Below are 14,695 nucleotides of genomic sequence, written 5' to 3'. Positions count from 1 at the left end.
TAGCACACTGAGCATTTACAAGCGATGCAAGGGGCATTTTAATATGCAGTTAACTGCACAGAACTGAGAGACAATAGTTACATAATATAATAAAATAATAATAATGATAATCCTTTGCAGTGTATCCAAGAGTCTTTGTACCATGTCGTACCATCAGTCATAGTGCTTGTAAAGTATGCCTGCTGTATAGCAAGCACCTGAGAACAATGTTGTCATGTATAATGTTTCTAAAACTGCTGTCATCAACCAGACAATTAAAGTGCAGGTAAACCGACAAAGCAAACATGACACGAGGATATCAAAGGTGTCAAGTAAAAGCATAGCAGAAAAAGCGTTTCCACTTACATCTCAACCCTGTATGTGTCCGAACACACAAATCTAGTTTTTGAGTGTGTATTATGTTTAATTCAGGGTTTCGTTTCTTCTCACCTCTCCTTGCAAAGCAAATTTATGAAAACTGTCTCAAGTGGAAAGCCTAGCTGGGAGGGAGGAAAACAGTGACAGAGAGGCCATTGATTGCCTGCTGAAAGACCTTCAGTGTATGAAGGCTTGTAAATGTGTTTTTGTTGTGTTGCTCCAGTTCCTCAAGAGTTTGCTTGTTAAATTCTAGCACAATCTTTAAGTGTCTGCTTGTGATTTTGTACCCAGGGTTAATAGCTGCTATGAACACTGTGACCCTCCATGCTTCAATGGCAGCTGTTAAGAAGGTGCACAGGATGCACACAAATGCAGCAGAGGGTGAAGTAACTTTGTCTCTTTTGACCCTTAATAAAAAGAAAAGGTCTCCATGCCCTGCCACGATTGTCAGGTACTGTGGAGCCAGACAGGCATGGACACATTGTCTTATCATCCTTACCTGAAGATGAAGATGAAGAGCATGAGCAGCATGCAGAAGGTGGCAACATTGTCCATGGTCTTCATTAGGACCACCAGTTGTCTCCTCAAAGCTGGCATGAACCTTACCAGCTTCAACACTCTCAGCAGTCTGAAGGTCCTCAGCACGGACAAGCCACCGTCGGACTGCCCGACAATCTCACATACACTGAGAAGAGGAACAGAACCCATGAAGGGGGAGCGATCATCAAACTGTCACTGTTTAGCTGAAGTGCTCCTTTCATTTTGATTTCAAGCTCATCGTTCATAGCACAACAGATAGTCATTGCATGCATGCATAAAGACAGTCGTTGGCTTTAAAGTTCTTAAAGGGGTTTTAAAGGGGGTTTTATGTCTTCAGTGTAAAAGGCAATCATCTCAATTTAACTGATACTTATAGCTCATAATATATTTTTTTGTTCAACAGAAACTTCAGGAACATTAAGGAAATTAAAGAATTAAATGAGCTGAATTCTTCTTGTGCAACATAAGGGATTCTTGGTCTATCTTTTCTTGCAGTAATTAATGTCCACTTAAGAGGTTTACGTTTTGGACATTATAAATCAAGCTCTCGCTTAAATACTTAATGACCTTCTTAATTGCTATTTGCTGCTGCAGAACAACAACAGGAGAGGGGTCAAAGAAGTTCTGTCTGGTCTTTTAGTTTGGAAGGTATGAGCCCAGAACCTCTTCCAAGAGGAAAATCCAGCTTTAAGAACTTTGTCCTCTAATGGAGAATGCTTATCAAAGGCTTCACTCAGCACATCAAAATAGCATTGGCTCTGCACTGAATAGGGACACTGCTCTGTATGAATATCTCAGGACATTCAGATGGATGAAGAGAGGGAAATTGGAAATGGAGCGAGAGATAAGAAGACAGATGTAGAAGTAGATATGTTCAATCAACATGTATCTTCTGTGACGGGCTGCACATTTGATCTTGTTCAGTTTTAGTTGCTTTGATGTGTATTTGATCTCAGGATTATAATGGGGATCACAGACAAAGGCGCTCAGCCAGATGAATCAGGAAAAAAACGCTAGCGGATCAAAGGCAGAACCATTCACCTGAAGCTCCAGGCACACACGACAAAACACAAAACCTGTTCGCTGCTGTCTGCCGCTTTGGCATCCAAATATATACAGGTGGTACATTTCAACCAACATAGAACGTAGATGACAATTTGACAAAGACTGACATGAATGACTTAAATGAAGGCGCTCTTTCCAGAACTGTCTGGCAGACCAAAAAAAGTATTCTGCCTCAGTTACAACATTCAATAATTTAGAAACTTGACATTAATGCCTCCCCAAAAGGTCCTTTCTGTCAAAATACTGTATATTCAGGATATTCAGATTGTGAAATTACCTTATGATGACGATGATTCCGTCAAAGACATTGTAGGGGTTTCTCAGGTAGCTGAAGGAGCCAAATGCAGAGAGCTTGAGGATCATCTCCAAGGAGAACATGCTGGTGAAGACGATGTTGCAGATCTCCAGAACATTAGTGAGCTCCTCTGGCTGACGGAGGACAGGGACAAATGACAAGAGGAGAAATTGGACAGGAGAAAGAAGAGAAAAAAGAAGACATAAGAGAGAAGAAAGAGAAAGAAAGAAAGAGGGGAAAAAGAGAGAAAGTTTAAGTAGGCTATATATCCCTTGGCACTAGGCAAACTTGGCAAACTTGCTAGCACTTTTTTGTGGGAACAATCACATTTTAGTGTGTCAGCTGACACACACATGTACAGTTAGCATGCTGGAAGGGATTTGGTCATTAGTTTTAATGTACATGTCATGTAAAGTTTGACCCGTTGTTGGCACAAGATGTGAAGCTGAAAGTGTTGGACCGTCAGACAAACAAACCAATACCTACCAGTTGATGAGTTTGGCAACCTGAATCCTGAAAATTTAGCTAATCTTAAGAATTAAGCTTAACTGGAAATATGAGACCAAAAAAATGACACAAGTTAAAAGAAAAAATGTGGTATGAGTGGTATGTGAGAGGAATGAGGAGGTTGTCCACTAAGTGGAAGGTTGGTGGTTTGATAATAACTGACTCTGGCTGCATGTCAAAGTGCCCTTGATCAAGACATTGAACCCCTAATGGCTTCCAATGTGAGTGTCTGCTGCTGCTCTAACCACTCTCAGTGTGTGTGTGTGTGTGTGTGTGTGTGTGAATGAATGCTGCCTCGTGTTGCAAAGTGCTTTGATTGCTTGATAAAACAGGAAAAGCATTATATAAATACAGTCCATTTACACGTAGCATTAGAGGAAATGATCAGCAGTATAACAAAAAAAAGAGAGGAAAATAAAATATTATTGTGGACATTATCTGCAGGAACATCCCAGTCCCTTTTGTCATACATCAGCAAATGACCAGAAGTCCCAGTCAACTAATATCTGGAGGAAAGCAGGTTTCTGATCCACTGTCGCTCACACTCTTACAGTGCCCCTGTACTATGCACAAACACACAGAAGACAGGAATGTTTACCTGTGTTTCTGGCAAGAAATTAAAAAGCTAAAGGAGCCTCTGTATGGTTGAGCTCTTGGCTCCTCTCCATCGATCTCTTGGTCTGTTCTTTCTTTTGCTTCCTTTTGCTTTGTTTGGTTATCATCCAGTTAATTCACCATCAAATGGTGGAAAGGGCAAAAAGAAGGACAAGAGTCTTTGCACACAATTGCAGTCACACAGATGCACAGACGACAGTAAAGAGTACAAGGAAACTGTACTGATAAGCTACAATTATAGAAAGTTTCAGACAATTACACTGATAAGCAGTAAAATGGCTGGTATGTTGTTCAAGTGTTGCCTGCCCCGCATCTCTGCATCTCCACTGTCCATTTGGGTCCAACGCAGCAGCAGGCAGCAGCCAGCAGCCAGCAGCCAAACCAAACACGACACATTTTGTTATCAATTATGGATGCTGCATGTGCTGCTATTAAAAAGGTCAAACATATTACTCCTTCCATCTTGGAGACAAACTGGAAGACATCTTTGCTCTCCGGGTCGGTCTGGGGAGCTGTGGTGTTAATAATCAGTCGTGGGAGTTACACCATCAAAACAATTGTGAATTCACTGTGAGAATTGTAAAATTAGCACTTCAGCACACTGCCAAGTCCGCTCCGTTTGGTTAACACATGAACATTGGCAGGAATGTGTTTATTTTTTGCCTTCTGCCATATGTCTTTACTGTGTATTTCTGTTTCTTTTACCTACTGTCAGTCTCACGTTGTTAATGTGTCTGTCTTTTTTGTCTGTCTCCGTCACTGTCTGAGTTACTGTCTGTCTTTCCGTCTGGCTTTGCTCAGTAAAAGGAAGAATCATGATTTCCAGCACATCACTATTCCACAAAGCTCCCCTGTAACTTCAGCGATGACGCTTCTGACATTTCACTGTCCAGGAATCAATGAGTGCTGTGTGTTTTGCATTTACATGTCTATTTCTGTGTGTGTGTGTGTGTGTATGTCTGTTTGTACAGCTGCATGTATATGTGAGTGTGTGTGTGTTTGTCAGTACTAATGAGTGTTTAGCTGTGTGAAAACACAGGCTAATGATGCGTGCCCACCAGTGTCGGTAACGATGTGACGGCTGACCGCTGTTTGCAGACCAGCCAAACAGTGTCGACAGCCCCTGGAGATCCATTACTGCAGTCTCATTACTGCAGACCTGGGAACAGATCTGAAGACTTGTGTTTTCTGGTCAGCAAATGAGAAGAGTGTGGATACGATATCACACTGAGGACTTAGCTGATTTAAGTGAGCAATATGTGGAAAAAAAAACTTTGAAAAGCAATCTCAGGAACCTGAAACAAAACCAAAAATACACTTATAAAAATCCTAAAAGGGTAATGTTGACGAATAAAAACTGCTGTGTTTTAGCATCTGGATTAAAGTTGCCCCAAACCCTGCCTCACACTTTATCAAGAGCAATTTGGCTGGCACAAAATTAGCATTGGCATAGTTTTTAAAATGCAGATGCAGGAGGGTAAATCTGCCTACCAAGCACATTTTCTGTCTCTGAACAGCACATTTGCAAACAATAATTCAGCAAGCCTACTGAACAAAAATTCTATTTTTTTCTTTTGAACAGTCTTTCCCCAACGAATAAAATTGGAATAAAATTCACTTCCCAAATTATGTTCTGGTTATTATATCTAAATTATGCCTGCAACAACACAGAAAGTTAAAAAAAAGCATTTGGCAGGCATTTCCACACCAACAGACCCACAAACCTCAGGAATAGCGGGACAGGTGGAAGTACCTCTCGACAGGACGAGGATGAGCGCGATGAATCAGAGTGAGCCTCTGAAACCACTGCTCAAACAGAGAGAGGCATGACTCGAGTTTGCTTAACAGGCGGTGGAATCACAGACACACCAGCTTGCTATTTCCTCCCCATTAAAGGAGCAAAGTCTCTGTCTGCCTCTCTCGTTCTGTCTCTCTCTATTTTTAGCTGCCCCTGAGATGAGAGACGACCCACCACTGCGGCGGTGGCAGGCGTGAGTGGGCGATGGTATAGCAAGAGCGAGAGGTATTGATAGAAAGACAAAGAGCATACAAAGCAGAGCGACAGGAAATTGGGAAGGGGGTGTTATAAGAAAGCAGAAAACATAATTTTTTTATTGCTTGGAAATCTTGCTGAGTGTGATCTGAACCAAAGGTATGGCAATACTCTGGTGGCCCTACCTGTCCTCCTGCCTGACATGAGTGGAGACATGACCGTCATGTCCCATTATAAAGGTGGAAGGTAGAAAAGACATGGAAAAAAGAGAGATGGGTGTGTGAGAGAAAGGATAGAGAGTTTACACTGCAGAGGAGTGTGGACATGGAGCGACATGGAGAGACACTAAAACATACTGTGGATTCACACAGCAAGCAACTGGATTATTGGTTCACTTTTAAACAACTTTGGGCAGAGAGAAAAAAAATTATCTACTGAACTGGCAAATCCTTTAACTGCTAGGGATTCTTCAGTTCATAAGTTTACATCATTAGTTTGTTCGTAAATGCTAATTGGCTAGCAATTGGTAAACATAAATACACAATAACACATATAGTCACAAAAAGACAACAACTACCATATATTGACTTGAATTGACATGATAATTAATGGCTGAAAGTTCCTTCCAAGCATTCAACTACAAGTTGAAAAAAAAAAAAACTACAGAGAGGCTGACAATGTTTCTAATTGGGTTCTCATTATTTTTCCATGCAGCAGCCTGAGGAGTTGTTGATGGAATAAAATCATGACAATGAAAAGTTATAACTGAATGTTTCATGGTTAAAAGCCAATCTCAAAAATGCATGAAAAGTAAAAAAGTGTTGGTGTGGCTGAAGTCTGGCAGCTTATTCCTCAACAAAGGCAAGAGCTCCATAGTTAACCAAAAAGCCACAATTTTGAGCCACAATCGCAGAATATTGTCTGTCTGTCATGATGTCTTCAATTACAGCAATTTGTGTTTATTGTGAGTGTGAGCGCATCTGTGATACTTAGAACATTTGATTCATCTGATGACTAGCCATGCAGCTGTGTAGAAGAGACTGATGCGCAACGACAACAAGGGATGCAGAAATGAAAGATGACGAATGACAAAGAACAAAAACGGAAAAGTGTCAGGTAAAGACCTAAAGTATTTCAAGGGAGGGCCGCTGCCGTACGTACCTGCTCGTGGTGCTCAATGCCCATGCTGATGGTGTTGATCAGGATGGCGATCATGATGCCTCGGTTGAAGTACTTGCTCTCAACGATGCCCCACAGCTTCATCCTCGTGTCGTGCCACAGCTCCTTGCATCGCTTCTTGGGACTACAGCACCCATGTGCCCCTGCACGCTCCTGGCCTTTCTTGCCCTTCTCCCTCCCACCAGAATGCACCCCCCCACCGTCCGTCTCCTCCACAGCTCCCTCCTCCGCCTCATCGTTTGCACCTCGAACTGGTCCCACCCCATCAGTGAGTGACATGGCTGAGGTGCACTGAGGGCAGGCATCGGCGGCAGAGGTGGCGGTGAGGGCCATTGGCGAGGCGTGGTCAGGTTTGTTATGGTGGGGGCAAGGTGGACCTGAAATGGTGCAAATGGAGGGAGCCAAAGCTTCAGTGTATACCATGCATCTACTATCCAGACCAATGTCTGCAAATCTTTACAGTGACATACCATGTCTCCTCACTGCTCTTCTCTCACGGCCTTCCCTTCCATTGGCCTTCCTCTCCCTCCCTCCTCCTCCTCCTCTACCTCTTCCGACGCCCCGAAAGCCACGAGGTTTCCCCCGCAGGGTGTTGAAAAGGGCGATAGTTTGCCTCCTGGCCTTGCGGAGGATGTGGCAGACGAGCTGGAAGAGCTCCTCGTAGCAATCCCCGGGTTCACTGGCCAGGGTGGAGGAGGACGAACACTGCGCTCGCTGTTCCTGCATCAGCTGGTGCTCCCTCTGCTTGGTCTCTGAGAACTGAGTGGCGATGACCACCAGGCACAGGTTGATCATGAAGAAGGAACCCACCTGGTAAGAGGAGAGCCAAACATGGAAATGCAGTTTTTAAGACCCACACGCCTGAGATTCCAGCTTAAGCTTATTAATTGTAAAATGTTTTTATGGGCCACACTTGTAAACACTGGCATGAATCAAGAACTCACATGCAGCAAGATGGCTTGAGGCCCGTGGAGTTTAGCTGTTGCTTCACTGCTAACCCACTTGGCTGGACAAGCCCAAGCATAACACATTGTACAGTGTGGTTGCAAACAAAGCTGCCGTGTTTTCGGTGAAAACATTGAAGATACTAAGCTGTATCTCCCGTTTTATGACAACACTTTCCTACCACTACCAGCAAGCCTTAAAAACAACCAACACTAACATTTTAGGAGTGCGGAGCAAACATCTTTATGTCAGTCTTTATGATACTGTTAATGTTTGTGATCATGAAGTAGAGCTTGGATTTACGCATGACAGTCAGCCCATCCCCCATAAGCATTTCAGATAGAAACATGGCCCTGTGGTTTATCCCAACTACAACAATGAATGGTTTGGAATATGCTACAGCTCTGATCTGTGCCTGTGACTGGCTGTGTGTTGTAATATTAAGAGTCACTGGTCAGGGGAAAAAGAAAAAAAAGAGCAAGCCTTTCAAAAAAGGTAATTAATGAGTTTCTCAGTTAATTAGTGCAGATTTACACAGGGGTAATGTTAATAAATGATGTTGATCTTTGGTGTAATATGTTCAGGGATTTGCACTGGAATTTTAACCTTACAAATTATACATTTGTTAGATTCCAGTGGGGAAGGTATAAGCAGTGCAGTGTGTTACTTTTGATGGTCATATATCAAAGGAAAAGGAGCGATCCTGCTCTTCATATACAGCATGTCCCTCCAGTCCTGTGAGGAAATTAATGCAGTCTATCATGTTCTTATATTAAATTTACTTTTTATATAAGTGTGTCGCCTGTGTCTTATGATCTCTCTGGGCAAATTGGAATTAATGTAATGTTTTGTAAATAAACATTTTTATAAATTAATTTACTATATTAAAACCCCTTGTTTGATTTTGTCCCCAGTTACATTCCTTAATTTATTTACAGTGATCTTATATTGTGTTCACAGTCACAAGTTGATAACAATTATTTAAATGCGCTGTATAGGTTGAACTCAAGGCTGGCGGAATCGAATGCAACGGTAAATCGGCAACGGAGACAAATTTATTACTAATCACATGAGATCTCCATGCTATTTTCCAGGTACATATAGAAAATCATCTCCGACATGCACAGCAGAAACTAGCTAGTTGCTGTGTCTTTTATCTGTGATGGGAATCACGTTGAAGGTGGATTACCATCAGCGATGCTGTAGTTATCCTGTATGACTTAAAAACATCCACCTACAGTCACATTAATTTCCTGCTATATTCCACTGGGCTTAATTTGTGCAGCTTGCTGAGAGATGCAAAATTTACTAAGAGTGTTTGGGCCAGCCAGACGTGAATGTTGCTGGCACATGTGACTCAGATTCAGAAAATGCTGTAAAATTCTGAAACAAAATTTACATTTGTTCCAAAATTTTCAATTGGAGTTCATTTTGCAGAATCTGAAGTGTTAATTCTGAAAGGGGCAACGATATCAGGGTGAAAAGCTGCCACCAAGGGGAAACTTCATGCTGTCTAAACATAGGATAAGACTGAGGGATGACTGGATGGGTAACTGGATCCTGGCCCTGAGCCTGGTTGTTCTTGATTAATAATGAAATGGTTGCTGGATAAAGAAAGCCTTCTGGAGATCAGAGAGCAATATTCAAAGGCGATAAAAGTCAGAGGAGGAAAAAAGAATCCATTCTGCACATCCCCACTGTGTCACTCATCATCCCTTTCTGTTACTGCTGAACCCACACAAGGATTTCTTGAACTAAAAGCTGATCCTAGGCTCCATTGTTTGCTGAAAAAGGCCAACTTGACTTCATATTGCTGTAAGGTGTTGTTGTGTTGCATGTTTTGGGCTCGTTACAGCAGGTGAGACAGATAGAGAAAACGAGAGAAGAAGAAGGGCAAGGTCACCCGGAGAAGCAGCGCTGATGTGGAAAATACATGAGAGAGAACGCAAGAAGTCGGAGGGAGGAGGGGGGTGCTAACACTTTCTAGGCTGAGATCAATGGTGACTGTGAAGCCCGATAACCCCATTCTGCTCTCCATTTGAACCACTGTGACAAAGACTATGGAGTGTGTGTGTGTGTGTGTGTGTGTGTGTGTGAGAGAGAGAGAGAGAGAGAGAGAGAGAGAGAGAGAGAGAGAGAGAGAGAGAGAGAGGCTGCTCTTCATTGATCCACAGCAGAGATTTGTGGTCAGACTGGCTGGTTTTTCATGCCAGCTCTCTGGACCGAAAGGGAGGCAGTGGGTCCCAGCACCCGTTCGGCACCCACGCTGATCCCATCAAATATTTATACTCACACTCTGCTGGAGCCACTGAAATACAATTAGATTAGTGTGTGTGTGTGTGTGTGTGTGTGCGTGCAGCTTCAGTGTGTGCAGCACAGTGACATAATGACTACCTGTGAGTGTGAGGAGATGACAGAGAATGGATGCACTGACCGTGACAGAGAAGACAAGCTTCCAATTTTTTACTAAGAATTACCGTAACTCTCAAATGTCAAAGAATCACTAATCCATATTTTTAACAAGGATAATGTTGCATCGTTTGTCACTGTGTGCAAGGTGTTGCACACGAGGTGTTGCACACAGTGACAAATCCCAGAGGGAGTTACAAAGCCTCTGCAGCTCCACACACCTTTTAAGCCTCTTTTAACTCATTATTTAAGCACGTTTTGGTTTGGTTAGGGGCTCCTATCAACCCAGTTTCCAGCAAAAGCAGGTAGGCTTAATTTTTAGAAAACAAACTCTGATGCAACACCCACAGCACATATCCATCTCTCTCCTACATGAGCACATGCAGAACATCCGCCCTTTCATCAACACCATACTCTGTTTCCCAGATGGTGACGGTTCACTGAGTGACGATAGCTCCCTCTTGGCTATGGTTCACCTCTGGCTGGGAGCAACTTTCTGTGCTGACAGAAAAAAGCTGGTCATTGTATTATTATTTGGGTCTGCAGTCCTTGCCAGCTATCTCTTTTTCCTTTTCCTTTCCTTTCTTTGCTGGCATTCTGACTGTGCTGATCTCGGCATAGTGAGGCAATTCGATTGCCGCTGAATTTCAACATCAGCTAGTAGTTGGTTGAGATCAGTAAATTTCTCAGGTCACAGGCTAGCAGCCTGGTGTCTCAGGAGAATGGTTTTTGTTCTGAAACAAATTACATTTAACATTAACCTAAATGTTAGTAATATGAAGAGTGAGAAAAGTCCATGTTGGGAGGTGGTCCTGATATCTGGATGAGTCAAACACAGGACTTTCCAGTGTGTGGGCAAAAGTCAAAATTGACTTTTAAATTAAGTTACATATCTCACATAATGTAAGTTCTGAACTCGTTTTAACCCAAACCACAATCTCTTTAGTTTTGGTGCCAAAACCTAAACAACTGTTGACTGTTTCACAGCGCCAACATTTCAAAACTCACATCATGTTTCTGCCTTTCTGCTGTATCTGATGAGTTTGGAGTGACAATTAAAAAAAAAACAAAACACATCCTGCTCGTACCACAGTGACTAGAAAAAAGTGAATCTGACCAGACACAAACCCTGCAATCGAAGACAAAGCAGCTTTAAGGCTCAGTGTTATGTCCTTATGTGCAGAAACTATCTCATCCATGATAGGTTTAGCAATGTAGTTAAGATCCGGTGAAGTACTGGCTCACAAACGTAATTTCAGCTTAATTTCAAATTTATGTCCTCTAACCATTTTGCAAAAAAAGCAATCCAGCTGTGTATCCATTCAGCAAACGTTTTGTCCTGAATGTTATTACAAGGTACAAGTGAGAGCAGAGGGAGCTCACACAGTGTCAAATCAAAAGCCTTATCACACTGCGCGACTGTGCAACCAAACAGGTCGAGGCTGGCATTTCCAGATGTTAAACCTTAATGGCACAGGGCCAGGCTGTTTTGAATGGGAAGCCTTTCATTCCACCGGGTCCTCTGGTCTAAACTGCTCTGCATGACGGTAATCAGCAGACGGCATCTCTAAAACTCTCTCCATCTTTATCTCACTCTTTTTCATCTGTCTCTCCATCTGTCACACTCTCTCTCCCTCCTTGCACTCTCGTATCGCTCCCTCTTCATCCCACTCCTACCTCTCTCTCTCTCTCTCTCTCTCTCTCTCTCTCTCTCTCTCTCTCTCAGTTCGATTTGACACACTGAATCTGCATGACTGTTACGTGAGTGAAGTTGTCAGAAGCATCTAAACACAACCTGAACTTGTCTCTCTCTCCCTCCCTCCCTCTCCTTCCATCTGTCTCCTTCGCTGTCACTCCCTCACTTCCATCCCTTCATGCTCAGCGTCATGCAGTATTAAAGGAAACATAATTAAAAGCCTCCTCATCTGACTGCTAGTGAGATGAGGACAAGCGGGGGATACGAACAGAACTTTTAACATGTTAATAGTAACGCTTAAATCACTGTCCTCTGCTAAGTCTGTTTGTGAGACAGGCCTTGAAACTCGCCGCAACAAAGCCGACAAGAGCCCGACTGTCGAACGTGGTCTCTGTGGAGAGAAGAGACAGCTACACAGCAGCTGCAGGGGGGCAAATCCTGCAGTGATGCCACCAACCCTCCAAAGTCGAACACAATAAAGAGTGGAGATTTTCTTCCGCATTTAGATCATTTTTAGGCAAATTTGTGCTGAAGTGGAACATTTTTTTTTAATTGATTTTAATCCTCACTCTGTACGATGGGTCAAGTTAACTGTTTAATTGTTAAAAGATTTTAGCAAATGAGCTTAATTGATTCTGAGGCTAATAAACAGTTGATAGAGTTGAGTGACTTGGTTAAAACAAGTCTCTGGTACAGATAATTTATCTTTTATATGTGCGAGTAAGGAATAAGCTAGCTAATGGATCAACATCAGTGGAAAAGGTTTTTTTTGTCCCAAACACATCGAGCATCACACAGCATCAGGTTACAATTTTTATTTGTTTTAACACTCCTCTGCTTCAAAACCTATTCAAACAAATCAGGCTCATTTGTCTGTTAAGATTAATGCTAACATGGCTGCTAACATGTTCCATTGGCAAATGTAGGCTACATCTAAAATGAAAGGCTAAATACTAGCTTTTAAGGCTGCCATCTTGTGCTGGTGATGTCATTTGGAGCCACAGATTAATTTTGAACAATTATACATTTGTTACACTGGGAGTGTCTTTCACTCAGGTATACACCAATGAGCCACAACATGAACGCCACTGACAGGTGAAGTGAATAATATAAATTGTTTAAACTGTTTAAACTGTAAACTGTTTAATACCCCCTACCCCTTAATATATTTTATTTTGCTTTAGTGTGGTTTCTTGCATCTTTACTTGCATTTTGACATTTTACGCTGTGTCTTCTATTTAATATTTCAGTGAATCGTATAAAGAACTACTGTTTCTGTCTCTGAAATGAGCTGTGCGACATCATTTTAATTGTGAAGGTTGGGGGACGGGATGACATATTGCATGACATACTGTTAAACCTGATGCTGTGATCCATATGTCTGCTCCAACCACGTGAGCCCGGAGGACACGCTGAGGGATTCGCTCTAATTAATAACATTTCAATTAAGATCAAAGAGGGAGACCAACATGTGGTCGCTTCCTCTCTCCCGTCCTCCAATCCTCTCTCTGATTTCATGCCGGCACTCCAGCCCTTCATCACCACCTCCTGGTTTCTTCTCTTTATCGACCCATCCATCCCCTCCTCCACTTCGTCCCTCTTCATCACCTCCAGCTCTTGAGCTCACTCACCATCTTCCTCCTCGCTTCCCTCTTCTTCTCCATTTCCTCTCATCCCTCTATTTTCTCTTCCATTTCATCATCCTTATTCCATCTCTCGCTCTCTCTCTCTGTACTCTCCACAAACCCTTAGTCCTGTCCTGAGTGATTTTCCCCCCCGGTATGTTTTCACATCAAAAGGCAACCACTAAATCACAAATTGTTTCAAGCCAGGCAGTTTTAGGGATTCGATGGGGAGGAGATAACGTCCAGTGACAAATGTGGAAAAGAGCGAGGGAGAGCATCCTTTTCTATCCACGTGTCAATAAATTTGTTTTCTATTATGAACTGTTTATAAATATAGATGGACTGCTGCACTGCTGAGTGGGCCACAGCATTAAGATATCCGCTAAGACAGTGGGGCCAGCCACGGCTGTTTAGTATAAGCAGGTAACATAGAGATATAAACCACTGAGTGTCTGTTCTTTGCTTGGGTGAGATATTCGGTCAGGGCAGGGGAATGGTGTCACCTGTCATGGGGCTCAGTAGATTTATGACAGCACAGTCTGTTACTCACTACGGGATGTCGGTACGTCAAAACATCATTTAACATGAATACTGGACACAAGTGAAGATCTGATATCAACTTCGGATTTTCTCAAGAGCGAACTGTGAAAGGAAAAGCACTAACTCTGCTAAGGGACACTCTGTTATTGCCTCTTCTCTCACTGACTTGAGTTTAGTTGCAAACACTCACTGATGTTACTGTGGCTGGCTAGCAAACATCAGCTAAGCAGACTTTTTACAGGTGGACTGGGCTTCAAGAAGAATATTCCACCAACTTTTGGCAACTTTTAGTGTATATTGATACCTTATCCTGAGCCTAAAGCGTGTGCCAGTTTGCAAGTAGGCTTGTGTGTTCCTGCATGACTGAGAATAATGAGTACAGTGACAGATGCATGATGCTCAGCAAGAGAAGGGAGATGAAAAGCAGATGAAAGGAGCCGGGAGGTAGTAGAAATGAAATGAAGGAGGGTGGAGAAAGGAAGGAAGGACGGAAGGAGGAGATTTATAAATTGCAGGAAGAAAGGTAAGAAAGGTAGGGTGGCAAGGAGCAGACACTGACCGATGCAGCAAGTGGTGGAAGAAGGAGTGAAGAGGAAGGTAAATGAAAAGTGAGTTGGTGAGACAAGAGGAAAGGAGAGGCAGAGCTTGTGTCTGAATCTGAAGGCAGGCAATTAAAAGTGTAATAAAAAGAGAAGACAGCCCCTGGGTTGGGGAAGTAACTGGGACTGGCAGTCACACTGCATTATGATAACACTTTCACACACATATACACACGCACACATACTCTCTGACAGATTAAAAAAGAAATATACTGAGGGGAACACGCACCAGCGCTCACACACAAAAGCATACACATCCACTGCGGCACACATACCGACAGAGGCTAAAGGACTGGAATTAAAAAGTGTTTTATCGGAACAAAAGCGGGA

General features: G+C 42.7%; 1 protein-coding gene across 1 annotated transcript in view; it reads right to left on the bottom strand.

The window, feature by feature from the left end:
* Window positions 1–14,695, bottom strand: part of LOC124050742 (voltage-dependent T-type calcium channel subunit alpha-1I-like) — a 127,543-nt gene that overhangs the window by 73,758 nt on the left and 39,090 nt on the right. Inside the window, exons 7-10 of the mRNA XM_046373550.1 lie at window positions 7,022–7,361; window positions 6,534–6,928; window positions 2,240–2,391; window positions 857–1,042 (exon numbers count right to left, since the gene is read on the bottom strand). Coding sequence (XP_046229506.1) covers window positions 857–1,042; window positions 2,240–2,391; window positions 6,534–6,928; window positions 7,022–7,361 — 1,073 coding nt within the window. The remainder of the gene's footprint in view (window positions 1–856; window positions 1,043–2,239; window positions 2,392–6,533; window positions 6,929–7,021; window positions 7,362–14,695) is intronic.

The sequence above is a fragment of the Scatophagus argus genome, chromosome 2 (assembly GCF_020382885.2).
Source record: "Scatophagus argus isolate fScaArg1 chromosome 2, fScaArg1.pri, whole genome shotgun sequence".
In the NCBI taxonomy this organism is placed as follows: Eukaryota; Metazoa; Chordata; class Actinopteri; family Scatophagidae; genus Scatophagus; species Scatophagus argus.
This window is presented reverse-complemented; position numbering and strand designations above follow the sequence as displayed.